The 21,380-nt window shown below is 41.2% G+C and overlaps 1 protein-coding gene across 1 annotated transcript in view; it reads left to right on the top strand.

Annotated features, from left to right (window-relative positions):
* The window catches only part of CA10 (carbonic anhydrase 10), a 162,674-nt gene that overhangs the window by 43,775 nt on the left and 97,519 nt on the right, over nucleotides 1-21,380 (top strand). The window contains exon 3 of the mRNA XM_009563928.2: nucleotides 18,978-19,120. Coding sequence (XP_009562223.1) covers nucleotides 18,978-19,120 — 143 coding nt within the window. The remainder of the gene's footprint in view (nucleotides 1-18,977; nucleotides 19,121-21,380) is intronic.

The raw sequence follows: 21,380 nt of genomic DNA, 5'->3' as shown, positions 1-21,380 counted from the left end.
CAACATGAATCAGTGAATCCTCAAACAAGAAACCAGATGGATGATTCTACTTTCACATACAGAAATATATGCCAGTCCAGAGTCATGCACCATGAGAAATTTAGTATATACTTCTAGTATTGAATCTACTGCAAGTAATTGGTTTGATAAAGGATCATAGGAGTTTGAGTATTTGATTCTCTCATTTCTAACCTCACAAGCGTTGCAGTTCCTGTGCAGACACAATTGAGAGCCACTAGGGCTTAGCAGCAAAGGGAGAATAGCATGGTTTGGATAGAGGAACAGCATATCCGTATTGTGCAAAGGACACAAACAGAAAGGAAGAGAGTTCCCATTTTCACTCCATTTTTAGCAGTGCAAGTTAGCATGCACCTAATCCAGCATCCTTTCCAGCTGCTGTATCTGAAGTTAGGACTGTACTTGCAGGAGGACCAGCAACTCACAAGGAAATGTAAGAATGCAAACAGCAGGCTTAGCTCTGACTGCTGGGTCCGTGAGCAACAGTTTTATGCAAAACTGGTTTTTGCTTTGACTGAAATACATGGAAAATTTTATTTAGTAAAAACATTAAGCCCAGAATTTTTTAACTTTGACAAAACTGGCAGCTAAATCCCAGAACATATGTGCAATTCACTGTGTGGGCAAGGCATTTCTACAGGACTCTAAAAATAAGCTGTTGTGTATGTTTTCTGAAGGTGGGAGTGACCTTCTGGAGGTACTTGAGCTTTTAGGAATCATCTTCAACGGGAAATGAATCACCTACCGAGTTCACAGTGTTCTGTAGGTATTTCTCGTTCTAAATTTAGGGTCTGTGGCAATAAGTCTCTTCTTATAATTTTTGCTTCAGATTTGCCCTAGCATAAAGGATGCAGGGAATAACCTGGGTGTGGAGAATTGCTTTTGGATTCTACCACAAGGAAAATAATAGTAGTAAGATGTATAAAAATAAAAATGATCAGTAAAAATTACTACCTTTTTGTTTGTAGGTGCACAGGAGGTATAATTATGTAAGACCAGTAGCTCCTGCCTAATCTCCGTTTTGAAGCTGATTATGAATATCTAACTAAAATAAAATAAGAATTCCTTGTTAGAAAATCATCCTGAAGCCTCTCTGTCCAAAACCACTAACTTGCTTCCTGCGTGTTTGACCTTTTCAGATCCCTTTTTCTTTCTCAGCTCTGCGTGGTATTGCCATTCAATGCACGTAACAACGTTCAGTATTAGAAGGACTTCAGGCGCGTTGAGGTATTTAAGGCACCAGTGATGGAAGCCTGTATGCATTTTGTGTCACTGTAATCATATTCTCAGTAGTGGTTTTGCACTGTTGTGGCCTCAGCACAAGATGCTACAGTTCATAATGTCTGGTTTCTTGCTGCTTGTTATTGTTAAAACTAATTTGTAGATCAGCTGATTAAAGCCTGGCTGCCTGCACCAGGGCCCTCTGCTGGTTTGCAGTAACTTTCTCCCAAGTAGAGAAAGGAGAGAAAACACATTCAGCTTAGTTAGGAGCAAGTTTTTATCTGTTTGGTTCAGTGAGAATTCAGTAGCGTTAAATGTGACTGTAAGGGTAAAGAACAGATAATGAGCCTCAAGTTGCAGTTCTCCCTTCAGGAAAGAAGAGGGTTCCATTTCTCTCTACTGGAGAAACAGTCCTCTTTGATTGAGAGTACAGGAAGGGAACAGTCAGCATGGGAAACCATCGCTTGACCTCACAGTACTGAAGAGAGATTCCAGGGTGTGGAAGATGATGTAAATCAGTAGATATTCTGCAGGCACAGTCTTTGGAATGGGTGACGTGGAAACATTCGTGTAGGCAAGCCAGAAAGATTAGAGAAAGGCACCAAGTCCTAAGTAAACACTTCTAGTACTACTGCCAACAACTCTCCGGAGACTCACGCTTGCCATGCCTCCAACACAACCAGTCAAGAGAACTTTAGATGTCTGAGCTTCTCTGGACTTGAAATCTGCTTCTCAGCAGCTTTTAGAGCAAAGAAATACCAAGTGGTTCTTGTTTTGGGATATATGCTGTGATTTCATGGGCAGGCTTCCCAGAGATTGTTTGATGGAACAGAGAAGCCTCATGGCAGCAGGCCAGCTGGCATCCTCCACAGCACTTCATGATCTTTGGAACCCCTGAGAAACAGGCAAAGCTTCCTCCACAGATGGCTATCAGCCTCCTCCTCATCCGTTCCTTGGTCCGTGGCTCTGAAATCAATATTTTCATAGGCCGTTCAAAATTCCAGCTGGAGCCTCTATGGACATGCACTCTTCCAGCCTCTGTTGGTAACCAATTCTTCCATTTTAGCATGGGCTTTGCCAGTGGTTTTTGGTGTTGAAAGTCTTTAACCTCAAGCAACAGGGTTTGCACTTTCTAAGTTAAAGTTATTGCGTCATCCAGTCTCTTTTGCTCTCCTCAAAATATCTACCAACCCAAAAGAAATAAACGTTGCAATGGCAAAGTGACTTAGATTCAAACAAGAAGAAAAAATAATTTTGTAGGTCTAGTTTCTGTATCTTTGCCTTTGGTCCTTGTCCTGAGTTCCTTGAATCCATCCTTCAAATACAGAAAGAATCGATGGTTTCAGAGAAGGACCTCCTATCGTCTGTTGATTTAAGCTACTTTACCTTCCACAGCACTGTGAAAGCTGAATTTTCGTTTTAATCTGGCTGTTGCACCATCATAATCGAGTAGAAGAAAAATCAAGATTAACCCTGACTTATAACTAGCTAATGCTATGGGCACCCCTCTGGTTTTTGAGAGGCTTGCATTATGAGTCACTGAGATTGTGATCTGGATTTCATTGTGAGTTAAGAGAAATTTACTCCTGGCTCAGATCCATTCAGTGAAAAACACATTCAAGTGTTTTTAACTCCTTCCCCTCAGTCTTTCCAACAGTCCTAACACAAGGCTAAGTCTTATCCCCATGGAAGAAAGGAATTGCATCAAACTAGCATATTGGTTCTGGGCTTCTAGGTAAATAGAGAGGAATTCAGATTTCTGGTTCTGGGAGTTCAGTGCTCTATCCACAGTTCTTTTCCATTATTCATAACTCTGTGTGCAGATCATGGGTATCATTATAGTTTTTTGGGAAGAGACACCTCAATACAAAATGTAAACTCTTATAATGAAACTGGGTGTCAAATACAGTATTTGCATTCTTGAAACCATGTTTTAGAACATTGTAATGTACCTTGCTGTACCCTCTGATCCTAACTGATGGCATTCTTGCAGTTTGAATTAAGAAACACCTGATTCACTTTTATTAAAGAATGTTTTATAAGCATTTCCTTCACTGTTTCTGGTTAGAACAAAATCATAAAAAATTATTTTCCTGGGGACACACACGGGTAAGCAATGGAAATTTAAAAAAAATTATAATACATCTACACAAAGGTACTTGCTCTGGGCTTTCTGTTCTCCAAAGACACTTAAAAAAGACTGTTCCTCTGTTGTCTTTATGAAGTAAATGGATTACAAAGTAATATAGAATAGTGAAAATGTTGCATTTCTGTGTTTTGATAGGTATTAAAACTGATCATCCTTGATCTCTGCTACTACTCAAATAAACTTTCTGTATCTGTCACTTGTGTAGTACAGTGTTTCATTGCATTTCACTGAAAACATTTTACAAACAGACAGGAATAGGAGCACCAACAGAAAACTCAGACTGTTTCAAGGCTGATCATGAAAGGGCTGTATGTACTCGGCACTGAAAATAAAACAGCAGTTCTTTGTCAGTTCTCCATCCTAGCATATTTTAAAAATGCTTGTTTGTAACTACTGAAGCTGTGACTTCATACACATTGCATGCGGTGTTCTATATTCTTTAAAATATACCTCCCTACTAAATTTCAGTGCACAGGATCTCAATATGCTTTGCCAGCTGGTACCATGTTGTAGCAAAGGGTGAAAGAACGGGAGATCTGGCCTTCTGGCAACATGGTCCAGAGTAACCCTTGTGTCTTGACATTGTTTGAGGCTTTTGTTGTTATTGTTGTCTTTAAACCATTGCCACTTTCCCAATTAGTTTTAGTCATGTTTATCTTTGAGAGCTAATCCGAGCTTTGCTGATTTCTTTCAGGGGTCTTGTCTTTAACATTCATTGTAAAGCTTTGCCTGCTGGTGAGGACAATAATTGTAGTTGCTCAGTAGAGTTCCTGAAAGGATATTTGTTTATTTTCTAAAGCCCTGCTTTGCAGTTCTTTGTAACCTCACATTCTGTGTTTGGATTTTTCCCTTCTCTCCCTCCTTAACAGTGTGTCCCTGTTTTTATGTGCAATACTTTAAAGCGTCAGAAAAAGGTAGAAAGTAGAAATCAGTAACCAAGTAAAATAGCCGGTTAATGTTGTATTTCATTCTTAAGATGGTATCAGTCAAAAGTATGTGTTTGTGTCATCCCTAGAATCTTCTTCTATTGTCAATGAGAAAAATGAATTGAAAAGTTTAATTGAAGCCATTCCTATAAGGGAATAAAAGTTTTCCACTATTACACCACCATGTGAGAAAACTAGAACTATTCATTTTACAGGCCAGTTCAAGTCGGAATGGACGGGCACACGCACAGGCAACCTGAGCAGATGGCTGAAAAAATGAAAGTGGATGGCTGAGAAAGGTCCCTCTGACATTCACTATTAGAGACAACAGCGGCTGTTAATAAAGCAGAGTTAATTCTATAGCAAGGAGTGAAATATTATTTAATCAGCAGTACTTCATACATAATTCAATTAACTGCCTTCACTCATCAGTATTAACGAGAGCTGGAGCTTGGATTAATGTGCTTGAGCTTCATAACAGCACTCCCAGTCTACTTAAATGCTGCCAAAACTTAATAAAGCACTGCCAATCAAATTACAGTATCTGAGCCCAGTGCATCAATGTGCTGATAGTACAAATCATCCTCTGCTCGCATCGTTGTTTGCTAATTCCTTATTTATGCTGATCTCTGCACTAAACAGTTTAATTAGTGTACAGTGGTACAACAAGTCAATTTTCTTTTTACTTTCTCGATGACGTCTTTATGATCATTCAAGTTGTTGAGCCATAATTGTAAATAGTGTATCCGTGTGCACGATTTTGAAGTATTAACTTTAACAAGATGCATCGATTGCCATAGAGGGATCTCTATTAGTCAGAAAAATAGAGATGCTAAATTAATTTCTGCTTTGGTTGAAATCTGAATGGTGAAGAACATTTCTATTGTGGTCTGTGCTTTTCTAGGCACAGCAAGGAGCTCATTCGCAGTTACAGTGAGCAACCCTAACTGAGCCATTTGCTGGTACTCCTTGTGCTTCCATTCACTCCAGGACAAGAGAAGGGACAATGAAGGATTCCAAAGTATTTTCCTCATTGCCATTGATAGGAGCTTTAACAGCAGAAAATGGAATGCTAAGTTGACAGCAAGTATCCTGATCCACTACAATTATCCTAACCTGGGTAAGGGTCACAGATTTTCAGAGGTTCAGCACTGTGCGATAAACATTAAGGAGTGTAAAATGAGTACATCCACAGTGAAAATGGTTTAAATCAAACTTTATCCTTCTGTCTTCTATTTGAAATAAAGGAATAAAGATCATCTCAGGGAAAAAGTGTCTACACAAAATCTTGTGGAGAGTAACAAAGAGGCACTCAGGCTTTCAGCCAGTTTAAGCATTAAAGTCAAAGAAAGGAGAACCACTTTCTTATCCCATTTCTACGTTTCGGAAACATTTCGTGACATTTGAAATAAAAGATTGATCAGAAAAATTGGTAGAAAACGTTGATGTGAAAAGTGTTAACCCAAGTAGTATTTCAAACTGGAAGCAGAGGTCTCTGTTGTGAATGGACTGGACCAGGATGTTTTCCAGCAGTGGCAGTGTTTGTCAAGGATAGAAAAAGCTGGCAGCAAATATGGGATTATTGACTCACAGATGACCCAGGCATACTCGGCTTAAAACAAAAGAGTAGATACCTCATGCAGTTCACTGCAGCGCAAGAGAATACGGCGCTTGCAGCAAGGGGACTTGTAGGCAACTGCCTTATTTCCCCGTATACACTCTTAATAGTAACATTGTCAGAATAAACCAGTATGTCACACGTCTTAATAGTTATCCAAGAACTGAGGAACGGGTCTTCCTGCCAACCTTTCCTCCTGGTGAGCTGTATGCCCTCCACAGGGGAGCGACACAGACTCGCTGCTAGATGACACTGTTGGCCACAGCTCCAAGTCAGCTGTAAATTCACAGATCTCAAGGCTAGAAGATGCTGCTAGATAATGGGTATGGATTTTCCGTGCTTCATGACTGTGTGCCATCCACCTACCACCTGTACTGAACCTAATAATTTGTCTGAATAAAGCAGTACTCCATAAACTTTACTGCTGAGCAAACAGCTCTCTCTTGGCAACATCAGACTTTGCTCTCCCTTTCAGCTTATCAAAAGATGACTCAATTACCATTTAAAAGTTTATACTGCCTATGAAGTCAAGGGCTGGAGAATTAGTAGTCAGCTTGAATGTGTTTTGAAAAGAGTAAGTGTATCTTAATGTGAAGAACTGACAGGTTTGTGTGTAAGTGTTAAAGGACACACTGCGAGCCAGTGTTGCTGTTAATTTTAACTAGTGTTATGTCTACAGTGAATAATAGGCAGGTGAAAATGACAGATTCTGTCAACATTTAAGAGGGGATGATTGTTCTGGTAAGGGAGAAAACACTTGAACAAGCCTGCCTGGTTTATGCAGTTGCCCAGATCCAGAGACACCCAAATTCGGAGATTGAAAATAGAGGAATTTGAAACCAGAATTTCATAGAATCATAGAATTGTGTGGTCAGGAAAGGCCTTTGAGATTGTATTGGGGTTTTAGCATTATTAACGCCTGTTTTAGATGAGTGCTTAATGCTTCTTCACCCGACGAGAGTAGCAGTTGCCTTGGAAGGAATATGTTTGTTTTGACTGCAGAAAACGTGGTTGATCTGCTTAATGAGTTATAGACAGTTTTCAGACTTCTAAGGAGTTATAAGTGGTACCTCAGGGGAAGGAGATCTTAAAGAAACCTCACTAGGCTGCAAAAACTGCACTTCCTAGTTTTTCAAAGTAATTTCTAGAACAGGAGACTTCCTAATCACCATAGCTGTGGCCAGGCAGGTGGGCTTTGGCTGCTGCGGGCTCGTGCATTAGCCAGTCCATTGGAACCACCGCATCCACACAGCATCTCAGGAGAGCTTTGGATTTAAAATGCATCACAGAAACTTTCCACCAGTGATGGCAGCCAGGAGCTTCAGACGGTGTCACAGAAGGAATTTTCGCAGACGCTACAGTTTATGCAGTTTTTCATTCCGCAAATTGGAGTGTGTTTTTTGAAGGAGGAGAAACTGAAAATGGGCAAACTCTGTTGTGTGAACAAAACCAGAGATTCTTCCTCAGCTCCCCTCAAGTATCTCCACTGTTTAAAAGGCTGCTTCCCCTTTGATTTTATATGCTATGTAGGAAAGATAGAACATGCGTGAAGCATGCCGAAAAGTGGAAGTTAAAGGGGGAATTTTCAGAGGCTGTGAAAGACATTAAGCATCAAATTGGGATTAGATGTGAATAATTTATTTAGTATCTTTTGGCAAGTGATATATATGCAGAATGTATCTGCAATTCAGAGAAGCACTTAGCTGCAAGTGCTAATTGTATTCTAATAAAAATGTTTCATCCAGAAAAGGAAGTGATAATGTGAAAACTGTGTCTTTTCTGGGGAAACAAAATGTTATAGAAAGTTTTGCTGAAGAAATGATTAGAATTTTTTGAAACGCACAGAAGAAGAAACAAGAGGGAGCTTCAGTTAATCTAAAACTGGATTGTTTTCCACCAAAAAACCTGCACAACATCCATTTTGAATCACCAAGAGTAAAACCATTTTCTGCAAAGCCAGATGTTTTGCTATGAGCTATTTCTTTCTTGTTAATAAATATTCGGTGTTCAAGTTGTTTCCTTTTGAAGCTGTTAAGATTTTCAAACTTAGGATGTGTCGGCACTGAAATCACCACATTGAGGTTTCAAAAGAACAATTATTACTAAAAATCACAAATCAGCACATTGATGTGTTCTGAAATATCTCGCACGCAAATGGAGCAAAAAGTATTACTTTACATCCTACAACTAAGGAGCAAATCACTGGGCCAAGTCCCAAGAAATGATGTATAGAGACCATTTTCTTATTAAATTGGCCACAGTTAATGCTACTGGAAATAAATTAATACTCCTCTTGTGCATTAGGTAGCAGGCTGTTGTAAGTGGTCCAGGAATTGTCATTCTATTGCTCTGCTGGTTTCCTTTGGCAGCATAACGGATATATCTGTTACTCGAGCTGACAACAGCTAATAGTGCAGAACAAAGGAGAAGCATCGCTATTGATGTCGGTGCTGCTCCCAATGCCGATTGCCCTACCTGCGAGGCTCCGGCTTCACCCTACTTCTCTGGCACCACGATTGGATGGCACAGTAACTCTGGGCAGTACAGTGAAGGCTTTAGGAAGACACTGTTGCCAACACGAGTCATGAGAATATTATTGTTTGTTTTGCTAAGGTCTTTTGATTCGTATTCGGTTTTTTACTTAGAAAATATTCCTGAAATAAGCACTTCCCGTTTTCCTCGTACCATATCCAGTCTTTTCTGCTAAAGAAGAAAGGCCTGCAGGCTGCAGTAAGGTTAGTCCCTGCACATAGCTTATAGTGCCTAAACCACTGTTGCTCTTCTGCTAAGCTGAATGCAAACTAAAAGGGATATTTATTTCAGTGTGTACCGCTACAGCTCAGCAGCTTTTCTACAGCTGTTTGAAAAGCAAGGTAGGAACTGAAATGTTTCAATTCTTGAAATCCCTTTCTTAAAAGCTCAGACAGAAAAGCCATTGTATGCAGTGCTGTGAGAGATCAGGAGAGAAAGCTTTTTTAATAAGAAAACAAATTCTGTTTGTCCTGTCAAGTCTCAAGCAACTTGGTTAAGTAAACTGCAAAGAATAGAATTCTGATTCTATACCTGGTAGTTTCTTTTCTTTATTTGGTCAGATTGTACTGGAAAAACTTCTAAAAAGTAAACTTCAGCTAAAGGGAATGGGTATTTGTAGGTGGCAGTTCTAATAGGATGTTTGGTTACTGACTGAGCTATGGTGGCTTTGTTGTAGAGGAATTTTGAACAGGAGCAAGAACACTAAACATGGGTCATCTGTACTTAGGAGCCTTCCAGATATCACTTTTCCTAGGAGTGTGTTAATACTGAACATATTGCGCGTACCTAAAACACATCCGTCTGTTATAGAAAAATAAGCTCCATCTGGATGTAACCATTTAACACTTTTCTTCCTAAACCTCTTTCTCAAGGAAGGTGTGATTTTATTCTTCTACTGCTAGAAAGACCATCAAATGCTGTATCCACAGGCTGAAATTATTCAGAAAAAAAGATGTATTTGGTTCTGTGTGAAGGTCACAAGTAATAAAGCCTCCAAGGCACTATCTTCCAATGAATCTTTGCTGCCATAAAGGCAACATACATTATCTTTTACACATCTCCCTTGGAAGCAATTGATGCTCATTCCTTCTGAGCTGTTATAGTCTCTGGCAGAGAGAAATAGGCTGTCGGGAGCGTTCTAGAGCTACGGGCCTTCTGTTCTCCCTGCGACACACTGGGAAGCAGATTATAGTCTTTGTGTTTGCGAGAGGTTTTACAGACTGTGCACTGCACCCCGGACTGGTCTCTCCACTGCCTTGCTGAAATGTTGGGTGCTGCTGTGATGCCCTTCAAGGTGAGGCGGTTACTTTGCAGATTGGATGATGCTCATGCACGGCTGTGTTTCTCACATAAATAGCATGCATGCTACTGCTGTTTTTCCCAATCTGGAATAAGTCATTACAAGGCACAGAAGAAACGTCATGTGGTTATTGCCTTACAAACTTATGCTGTCTATCGGCTCTGGTCAGAGGAGCAGCATGTGCTCTGTGATTGACGCAAGTATGAGACGTGCATACACACCCACCGTTAGCTAAGGAAGGGGTCCAGGAAGATTACCGCTGTGCTAAACAGCTTTTCAGTCAGAGTTTGTGGGGTTGCTAGTTGGAAATAATAGCAGGTTATCCTTGCAGTAGCTATTTGATCTAACCTTGAGCACACACCTGACATTCGCAACTCAGTTACTCCTGTTGGCTTTCCACATCAAGGCAATGCCCTTCCGATTCCATGTGCTGATGACAGCACAGCAGCACATTTCCAAACCCTATCGTACATCAAGAGGGAGCATCCTCTCTTTGCGCATTACCTCCATCCATTCTTGCTGATGCATCCAGAGCAAATTTCATCTTATGGTTCAGTTTCTAGATTGAGTTGTGTGTTTGCCTGCAGTGAGAAGCTTCCAAAGCCTGTTGGGAGGGTCGCTGTGTCTGTGCATGTTTTTGTTAACAGAGGGATCAAACATAATCAGACCAGAAACAGCAACAGCAGTGGATCAGGATCACACAGGTGTACAATAGCGTCACCAAGAGGAGATTGTTCCATCGTTAGAGCATCCATGCTGTCCTAGCATTTTGGCTTATACTGCCAATCTCGTTGAGCAGTTCTGAGCAGTCCTCTCTGAACAACCCATCCTGTGCGTCTGCTCTCTAACACGATGCTCAGTCCTGTAGCTCCTGGCCTCCTGTGAGCAGCTGGGAGACTGCTGCAATGCACGGCCCTCTTTTATGCACAGTGTCCATGCTTGTCCTCCTCTAGCTGCTTTGTGTACTCCCTTGCCTGTTCTCCCCCATCCATCAGAGCTGAAGGAGACCGAAGACACTGAACACAGGGGAAGCACTAATCCCGTCCTGCCCATTTCACACCCCTGGCATAACATGCAAACCCTTTAAGAACACAGGATCTGCCCTCTGGTGGCTCATTTTCATTTTAGGTGGAATAATTATGACAATACCTAGGCATGGTTTAACTCCCCACTTCTGATTTAATAACATGTTGTAGCACTTGAGAAGGCCTTTTCTTAAACAAATTCCAGCACTGGAAAAAAAATAAAATCATGCATATCCTGGTCTTACTTTCAATTCTTAGCACCAAAGATCTAGTGAGAAAGCTAAATAAGTTACATATATATTTACTTAATTTTGCAGTGAGATGATTTAAAATTTAAACAGCAAAAGGACACCAGACTAGAAACGAAACTCTGTATTCTTTGCTGAGTTCAGCATCAATTTTACCCATTAGAGGCCGAATCTATAGCTGCGGAAATGTGCCAGCTATCTGTCGTACCAAGTCTGTGGAAGGGCAGTGGATCGGTGTGCGCTGTCCTGACACCGCCCCACACGCTGCGCTGCCCTGCCCACACCTATTTCCCTCACATCCAGCACACTTTCCTCCCTTTCTTCACTCCCAGGCAATGCCTAGAGGATTTATTTGCTTGCTTTTCTTTTCCCCTGTGCTTGTTTGGGAGGTTGAGGGGGGTTGTTTGTTTGCAGACAAAACCAGCTTGTGACCCCTCCCAGTTCGCCAGGCTGACAGGAGTGCTCTGTTTCTGTATTTGACTGCAAATACAGAATCTTCACAGTAAATGAGAAGACACCTACCAGTATCATTAAACGCACAGTTAGGTGAGTATTTAAGAGCCTTCACGGCCTTGTGGAAACCTATATATTTGCAGAATGTTGCCTCACTGACAGCAGAACTCAGCAGTTTCATTTGTGTCTCTGTCCAAGAGCAGCCTCAGCAAGAGCATCAAGGTTGTCTGGAAGCTCAGATTCGCAGCAGAATTCAGAACGGAATGCATCCACAAACCAAAAGGTTTAAAATACAACCTTGCCATTAAAAAAAACCCTGCAGTATATTCGAGCAACAAATATGACTATAAATTAATTCCTGATAAAAGCAAGTTTATAGATTTGTACAATTGTGGAATGGTTTGGGTTGGAAGTGACCTTAAAGCCCATCCAGTTCCACCCCCTGCCATGGGCAGGGACACCTCCCACTGGATCAGGTTGCTCAAAGCCCCGGCAAGTGAGGCTTCTCTAGAAGATCCATAGTTGCTGGGATTCCCACACAACCATGTTCATCCTGAGTCAGAGGAACCTCTAAGCCTTTTCTGCTTCTGCCTGTTGTGCACGCAGGGTAGCAGAAACATCCCGGGAGTATTTCTGATGAATCACTCTGTACAAGAGAGCTGGATTCTCCCTGAACAGAAGGGTTTTCCTAGGTAATGACTAAGCTGGCTTCTGTGCACAGCAGCAGCCTATCTGCAGGGGCTGTGCGACACATCTTGTCAAGGAAGCAGCGACTGGAGCCTTCCCTAACAGACATACCAAATCCTCAGAGTACAGCTGCAGTTAGGAAAGGCGCTTGGTGAAAGATCAATCATTGGACAGCAATTAGCTGTGCAGTTTGATGTGGCAGCTGGGGAGAGGCCAAGATTCCTTTCCATTCCAAAGTATTTTGCAGTCAAGCCTCTGATTTGAGCTGTGGTTCAGCAGCACCGTGGTGGATGTCTAAGACGTCAGTATTGCCCAGACAACATTTTTTCCCACCTCTGAGTAAGTGCATCGAGTCAGCTGTCCAAACGACTTCTGGCCTTTCCAAGAACAATCAAAGTTAACGGAGTTTTGGTAATCTCATTGTGGAAGCAGCATCCCCAGGCAGGGCCAGAGCCCTGCGGAACGGGATCAGGGAAATCTGATTACTCTAGAAAATACCAGAGCACAGAACATCAGTGTTTCTGTCTCAAACTGTCATCACAGATATGAACTGCAGCGCTCAATAGTGAACTCTGTGCTTGCTCCTCACTTATCTTTGCAAGTCAGCAGAGCCAGGACATTTCTGCATTACTTGCTGTCATTAGCTGTAAGAATCTTGTGGCAAACCAGAGTGCTCCACAGCTCCAAGTAATTCTCAAGAGGCTCCTGTCATACCCAGAAATGTTTGAGGGAATGGGACTGGTTAACCCTTACTGAATGCTCTTCACACATAACCCTTGCACCTCAGTGCCCACCTTCTCCGGACTGAATCCGTTAACGCCCTGCACTTTCAGAATGTGATGCTCATTATATTCATCCTGACAAAACGCTAATGCATGCAGACAGGTACTGAACTTGGCAAGAAATAGTTACATTCCAACCTACTGCGTTATGTTTGTTCTAGTAACAGTGCCCTGTGAAGCAGCAGGCTATCCAGAAAGAGCACTTTTGATAAAATAAATATGCTGTCTTCTGTAGTGGTTTATGTCCCTTCTTTCATTTATATTTTTCAGCAAAAGGATCGATAGTATCCCAAAGACATTAAAATAAAGCTGAATCTACAGAACAGAGCTCAAGTTATCTGCTGGATAAGCAGTCTTTCCCCTTTCCTTAAAACAATAAGTTCCAATTACTTTCCTCTGAACTACTTTCTCCTGTTTTCCAACTCCATCTCTGTGAACCTTTCCTCGCTTTTCTTCTGGATCCACTTTAAAACCTTAGACCTCACTCGCTTTGCTCGGAGCAGTCGTTCATTTTAACAGGAACAGCCAAAGTTCCCAGTTCTACAGCACGAACCAAAGCTCAAACAGGAGAGCGAGAGATGAAACGTGAAGAGGAAAGGTTACTTTTAGAGATCATACAACAGCTCAAAACATGGATTTCCTGCATTTCAGTACAAAGCCCTGTTTAAAGGGCGGAACGACCAGCTTTTTTGCACTTCATCTTTTTTCCCCTTTCAGTCTGCATTTAAATCCAGGCCAAACTCTCACTCTTTTCCACCCTCCCAAATTATTGTGAGTGTCAGGCAAACTTACTCAGTTGCCAGCCTGTTCTTTGCCTGCTTCAAGAGGAATCTGTTGACCTCTGGCAGTGATTGATGGCTGAGGGGCTGACTAGGCTTGATTAGAAACTGCCAGCTGAGAGGCGAGGAGTCGATGCAGGTAGTTACTCACACCAGCATCCTGGGCACTGGCAGACACAATAAGGAGCCCAACGTGTGATGGAATGGCAGACACAGGCACTGAACTAGTCCACGCATATGATCAGTGTCTTGTTTTGAGAGAAAGGGGAAAGAATGTGGCTTTCTCCCTCACCTTTTCCATTTTTAGCTCTTTTTACCAGAGTTTCCTTTACCCAAGACTGACATTCCAATAAGCAATCTGTGCCAACACCACTAAACATCCTGGTTTCTATTTAACCTTTCAAACAAACTCTCCTTTAATCTGTTTTCATTTCCATTGCTCGTCACAGTTATGCTAAGTCTTTCAGCAGTGGGAACATCACTAACATCACATGGAAAGACAGCTTTCCCCAATCCTATTTATCCCTCTGAATGAAAGGAGAGAGAGAAGTACATTAAGTTTTCAGAACAGTGGTAGCAACGGCCCAAAACAACTGTTATCGCAGTTGCTTAGCTCTGGCTGTAGATGTATCTCTGCCTGCAGATTCACCCTTTTCTACTCCTGTCCTGTTAATGCAAAAAAGAAGAAATCGTGTGAAAAGCATCTCTAGGTACCTTTTAAGCAGCTTGCCTGTGTTTTGGGAAACATTAAAGTAGTATTCAATTGTATAGTTTTCGTATATGTGTTAAGTCACCACAGTGTGGCAGAGGAGAATCTAATTGCATAATGTTGTGTAACTGCTCGTTACCCTAAGATTAACGTAACTGATAAAAGTGACTTAGTCTGATTTAATCAGTGGCATGAAAGAAGCGGTAGTGCTTTCTGCACTGATATCCCAAATGTGTAGATGAAAATAATCAAAAGCTTTGCAAGGTTAGAGATCAATAATTGTGATTGCTAAATACTTATTTAGGTAATATTCTTAACTGAAAAAAATGTTTAGTTAGGCAGAAATAAGCAGCCCTAATTTGAAAGGTGGATTGAAGAGAGTATTGCAGGATGTCTCTATTAAAGGCGTGGCAGAAGATGAACACCAGAATCTTAACTCCTCATTGAGAAGCCTTCATAAAGAGGGAAGGGGACATTTGAACAGACTGGTATGAAATTAGCAGCATGTAAATGATGCTGTTCTAGCAAAAATATGAAAAATTGTGAAAAACTCAGTTTTGAGATTTAGTGATGAAAAATTTTACTATGTTTTACCATGCTTTGAATGCTGGTGGTGTTGTCTTACATGCAAGGACATATCTCAGTCATCAATGTTTTGGTTCTTAAAAAGAAATCAGAATACCTTTGGTTCCCAAATCTGAAACCATTGTGATACTGTCTCATATTGCTGCAGTCTGGAGATTTCTGTGACCAATTACTTACATGAATGCCATTCTATACTGTCATTACTTTGGTGTCCCTGATTTATCTCTCAAAGCCTTTTATGACTTTACGTTTGGCTTTTATGTAGAAGCAGAGCAGGTCATGTGGTTATCCAGAGGCATTAGTATGGTAATTTTCTTCGAGTTGAGTAGGTGGAAATAATTAATGGACTGCTTTATCGATGTACATAGATAGCTGATTCTCTCTGTGGTTTCAATTCCCAGCTTCAATAAAGTAGCTTGAGATGTTATCTGAGGGACCAGTAATTACACAGAGCAAGAATAATTGCTGCACAAATACAATCTGATTGTGTTTTATGCTGTTGCCAGGGCTGATGTTAAAGCTTCAATATATAAACAAGTATCTGCTGCATGAATAAGTTGACTCCTTTTATTTAAGCTCATGAACTCTGAAGTAACTTAAGTTCAGAAAGTCTGTGCTTTTGAAAGTTGGGCAAACTTCAAAGAGAACATTGTAGTCAGTGCAGTGCAACACAAATAACTTCAACATCTTGCCTAGACTTTGTCTCCTGTTACTGACGGTGACCAGCAGCGGATGCCTTGGGAAAAATAAGCACCTTTAAAACTAAGCACCATAAAAATTATAGCACATTTGCTACTTTTTATATCTCTGAGACCAATGTAGATTTTAAGTGAGGATTTTGGCAATTTGCTTCCATGTATGAACGGGAAGGTGGTGCAGGGAGAGGGGGAAAGTTGAAAACTTTGAACAGCTAAGACTGGCTCCTGACAGTGAATCATCATGGCACTGAAGAGATCAGAGCCTGAAATGAGGAGAAAAGCAGGCAGGAAGACAGATTTTTTTCCTTAAATAATATCTCATATATTTTATGGCTTAGAAACAAAGGTGGTGATTTTGGTCAGAATCCCTGCAGAGCCGCTCTCTGCAGTTGCAGGCGCGTTTCCAAGTAAATGCAAGTATCCTTAAGGGCTCTATAGATTGTGAAGTTCAACTAATTGAGCAGCACTTCTCTCTAATCTCAGTCATTTCAGCCTGGAGAACACAGCCAGGACCTGAATGCAGCAGCCAGACAGCCCCAGGCAGCTCTGCTGTGGGCTGAACCCCAGGGGAGCTGTGTCCCCAGAGCCAGGAGTGCTGGGGAGCACAGAGTCATCTCACCCACCCCAAGTGATGCAGCTGTTCTCTCTGAGCTGGACCAAACGGTCTCAGGCAGTGCAGCTCCTCTGAAAGTGCCCCAAAGGAATTCTAGCGACAAACCCTTTGTGGCTTTGCTAAGAGCAAGGTGCAGAAACAGAGCCGGGAGTAGAACTCTGAGAAACTCACATAAATAAGCCCTCACAGCCAGACGAGTGATAAAGAGACACTGCTTAACTGCCCGCAACGCTTTCATGACCTCAACCTTTGAGTCCAGAGTAATTTTTATGCAAGATGAAGTAGCCCAGATACCGTACAGAGCACACACCTCTGACCCAGTACTGGGAAAACTGGTGCCTCCTCGTGCAGCCTGGATGCAGACTGTTACGTGCCCATCAGCACACGCTGCAGACGGTGCCATTTACGCTTATCTAAGTTTGCTGTACGTACAGAAGGGCATCCTTACGGGAACCTGTTCACTTACTGCTTTTCTCTGGAGAGGGGAGGCTTCTATTTATTCAGGCAAATCCTTGGTACTCATCGCAAGGCGAATAGCATTCAATCCTTGCGTTATTGTTCTAGCCGCTATTATTTCACTGTTGTTATTCATAGGCTGGGTAGAAGCCATCAGAATCCCTCATTCTGTGTAACGCTGATACTAGAGCATCTTCATATATCTCAGTATAAATTGTTCCCAGTAAATTGAAAAAAAGAGCAGCTGCCATAAGATACAGACTGAATAAGGATGTCAGAGAGTTTTGCATAGGTATAAAATATAAGTAGGCCTCCTCAGGGTATAGCACACAATGTCTGTTATCCGTAGTTTACCAACATACAGAGGAAATAAACTTTGAATTTATCCACCTTTCTTTCTGTTGTGAGAAAGCTGAAGATTCAACATTGAACAGACAAAAATTTATCACCTTCTGTCTATGTAACACATCTGCAACAAATCATCTCTCAAGTGCTATGAATTTCTGGGGATTTGTAGAGGGAGGCAGAGATGCCGTGAGGAGTGTACAGAAGCTTTTGGTGCAATAGCCAGTAGTAGAGAACCTTGTTAAATGAAATGCAAACTGGTACGGGAGTGCATGCAGACTAGCTTGTAGGAGTAAGTCCTGCTGTCTGAAATGCTTCAGAGCTCCACACACAGAGATGGAGTTTATTCCCACTCATACTTGACTGGTTCTATATGGAAATACAACATAATTGTGGGGAAGGAGATACTGTTTCTTTAATGACTTAACCTCTGGTAGAACCTTATGTGTTAGTTAAGCTGGACTAATAATACAGTGAGTATTTTGATGCGTGTTCCTAGAATCATACACTAATTTCTTTAGACTAAACAGTTCACTCAGTACCTGTGTTTAATTTAAGCCTTGGTTTCCTACAAGAAGCCTCCTTGGATTTTTCCACTACAGTTCTGAATACTTTTCTATTACTTTGAGCATCTAAGTAGCAGCACCAATTACTTTAATTAAATGCAGTCAGACATTAATATTGCATAATATCCCCATCCACTAGTTAACTTAGGTGTTCAGTTGTAGGTCGGTCATCCTTAATTAACATTCAGCAGAAACATAAGCAAAGTCGTTCTGATCACTGGGGTAAGTTTACCATTGCTGCACTTTCGCTTTGTCCAACCATAAATAACAGAGCCAGCAACATGCGCCTGTTGGAGAGGTTCCTAAGCAGGAGCTCCCTGGGCATTCAGAAGGAAATCAAAGACTGCAGCACAGAGTTAAGTGTCTGAATGACGCGTCTTACCTTTGCAGTAGAACATCACAGCGGAGCTCCTCCTCCTCGACATCCCAGTGGCTGGCAGGTGTGATGGGCGTTGCACAGAATGCAAGGTTTCCCTGCCAAAACCAGAAATAACATTACAAAATATCCCTTCATAGCAGGTATTTTGCAGTGCAGCTTTTCTGGGACAATCTCAGTTACAGCATAAATCCTTTAAGTAGTATGAAAGTGAAGACAATGGATGGCACTGTTTGTTCTGTCATTTTATTGCCCTTCCCATGTCTGATTTGGTTATTTAATTTAAAATAAATAAATCATATAATCACAGAATGGTTTGAATTGGAAAGGACCTTAAAGATCATGCAGTTCCAACACACCGCCTGCTGAAGAATTGTTTTTACCAATACCAAGAGCAGTTCTGCTCAAAAGGCTTTTTCACTAGTACTAGAAACCATTTAAGCATTCTCTATTTTTTAATTCATTCTTCTAAATATGAAAGCTTTTTACAAAGTTGAGGGGAATAGAGCCGTTTCAGTCCAAGGACACACTGTGTTCATGCAAAATTAGCATGAGGACAAACGAGACCCACTCCTACTGCTCAGTAAGTATTTCTTAATACTAAGAGTGAAGGACCTACTTATAATTGAATCTGGGATGATATTTAGGTACCTTCAAAGGAGACGTAAAACAAATAACCCTCTTTCCTGATACAAAAAATCTGTGAGACAAAATGTGTTTGCCTTTGTGTGTGAAGTTTGCAGTTTGAAGCGCTGGATGCATTTGCCTGTTCTCAGCTCTAGAGTCTGTGTGCAGACAACACAACAAGTTTTATTATCCAGCTCTCCGCCCTGCGTGTAACTGTAGTCTTTCCAGACTTCTCTTAAATTTGCACTTTCTTGTGTTTTGCAGTTCCCTCATTTTGGGGTTTGGTGAACTCGGCTTGGAATCTTTGCTCAGTCGGGAAAAGGCAGTCGCCTGTCAATATCGAAACCAGCCATATGATTTTTGACCCCTTCTTAACTCCACTTCGCATAAACACAGGGGGAAGAAAGGTACGTGTGCTATTGTGTTTGGCTATAAACCCAAGAACTTCGTAGATGTACAAATATTCGCTATGTTTCTAGCACATTTACACTTTTATCTTAGTCAGCTCTGAGGCAGAATATCAATGTAGTGCTTTGCAAATGCTCTCTCTCCAGCAGTGATGGGATTGGGTCAACTGTGCATTTTTAGATGTCTTCTATCATGTATTTGTATTTTTATAGTAACTGTTACTTGAAACTGTTGTCAGGAAGAATAGCATCTCACTTAGAAACTCCAGGTTTAGAATTAAATTTAGTGTTCTTCCTGAGTGGCATTTTAAAGGTGCTGTTCTAAAAGTGTTGTTTAAGATGGCCAAGACCTTCTATTCATCTAAATCGGGATAACATTGCAGTGCTGTCACGTTGAGGTGTGGGAAGGGTTGAGTGATCTTCCTTACACTATGAAAGGAACTACAAGATAGATATCTCAGCATGGAACAGGCAGACAGGTGTGTTCAAAGAGTCACTGAGTTTCTCTGTTATCTGGAGCTTATTGGTACTAATTATAAGATATTTCTTAATCAGACATCTCACATATATTAATTAAACAGAATGGCAACATTATTTTAATAGGATTATTAGTAACTTATGGGAGGCACTGGTATCGTGAAAGATGCTACACCAGTAATGATACTACTCACAGATATTATCCTGCTGCTGTCAGACAATGATGGCCTTCCATCATGTTACAAGAACAGGACTTGTTTCAGTCGTGGTTCATCTGTTTTAGAGAGGTTTCTAAACCGATTGAATCGCAATTCTTCTTTGAGGAAAAGATTGCAGTTCAATGCCTTAAAAAAATTCTATGCTCCTAGTTAAGGCTTCGGTGAGGATTTGATTTGGCAGGTAGTGTGTTTGTGTTCACTTTTTCCGTAATGGCTTTTATATGTTGAAAATGGAGGTGGGTTTCATATGGGCTGAAGCGCTTCAGTTTTCAAGGCAATGAACCAATTGATGTAGCAGCCAGGAAATGTCTTAGAGAAGACTTAACTGCAATTATGCTCTACACGAAAGGATTTTATGGAATGAATCCTAAGAAAAATGAGAAATAAATAAAAAAGGGATTTGATATGGTTTCAAATCAAAGTTATAACGAGCCAGCTTACATGCACAGTGAACAAGAGAGACAGCTAGTTGCACAGAGCCACAATTCAACACCTCCTGAAAAGGGAGCTGGGAGGAGAGCTGGATGGAAGGAAATGTACAGTACAAGTGGTCTTGGAACAGTAAATTCAAGTGTTTAACAAAATCTTTTGCTATTAAAATAGAAACCAATTTTACATGAGTTTGAAAACTGAAATATTCCTTCGCTTTTGAAATTTGTGCCATCCAGTGATTGCAGTGGGGTGCCGGGTTGTGTGATTTATAAGCATCATCAGATGTTATTCTCACTTGTGCTGGGTTATTTTGTTTGTTTGTGCTTCTCCATTTCCTGAGAAAGCGGCTGCTCAGGTCCTGAAGGCTGGATATCGTTGATACAGATAATTAGATTTCAAGATCCAGAATCTCAGCACAAGATATTTAATGAGTTTACATGCAGATCAATTCCCCAGAAGAAATGCTGCTTTTGAGGAAACTCCCCAAGTTTTGGTCCTCTCTCAGGCCCAGCTTTGTCTCTCGATTATCCATTTCAGTGAATTTAACATGCAGCCCATTTCACATAAACAGCCCTTTTTAGTAAGCAATACAACCCCTTATTAATGTGCAAATCACACCCCTCTGCTCTGTCACTAAGAAAAACATGGTTATACTTTCTCTGCTTTTGTTCTATTCGATTCACATAAGCCCAGGAGAACAGAGTAACTTACTGAGGAGCCAGGGTAGCCCAGTGGGATCTCCTCTCCAAGGAGCTTCTCTCTTCTCCAAGAGCTCCACCTTTGTTCCTCTAAAATTTATCCCCTGTCCCACCTGTAGCCCATTTGCCTTTAATCTCCTGCTTCAACATGGACTTGATTTCAAGTGCCCTGTTTCCAAGGTTCTTTAGGACTGAACTACAGTTCTTGGCCATAGTTTTTTTCTCCTAAAAATGTGTTAAGGAACAGCATTTGCTTTAGACACCAAGGGCTGCCCAGCCCGTTAGTTAAACTTTGTCACCTAAGCGATGCCATGTGTTACTAATCATTGTGGGTCGTGCTCAAGGGCTTAAATTGGGGTTTAAAGAGAGTAAAGTTCTGTTCAAAATCACTTTATAAGACATGGAAGTGTCTTATCGGTACTAATTGTGATGTTG

Source organism: Cuculus canorus, chromosome 18 (genome assembly GCF_017976375.1).
Source record: "Cuculus canorus isolate bCucCan1 chromosome 18, bCucCan1.pri, whole genome shotgun sequence".
Taxonomy (NCBI): domain Eukaryota; kingdom Metazoa; phylum Chordata; class Aves; order Cuculiformes; family Cuculidae; genus Cuculus; species Cuculus canorus.
The sequence above is the reverse complement of the archived record's forward strand: the minus strand, read 5'-3'. Positions and strand labels throughout refer to the sequence as shown.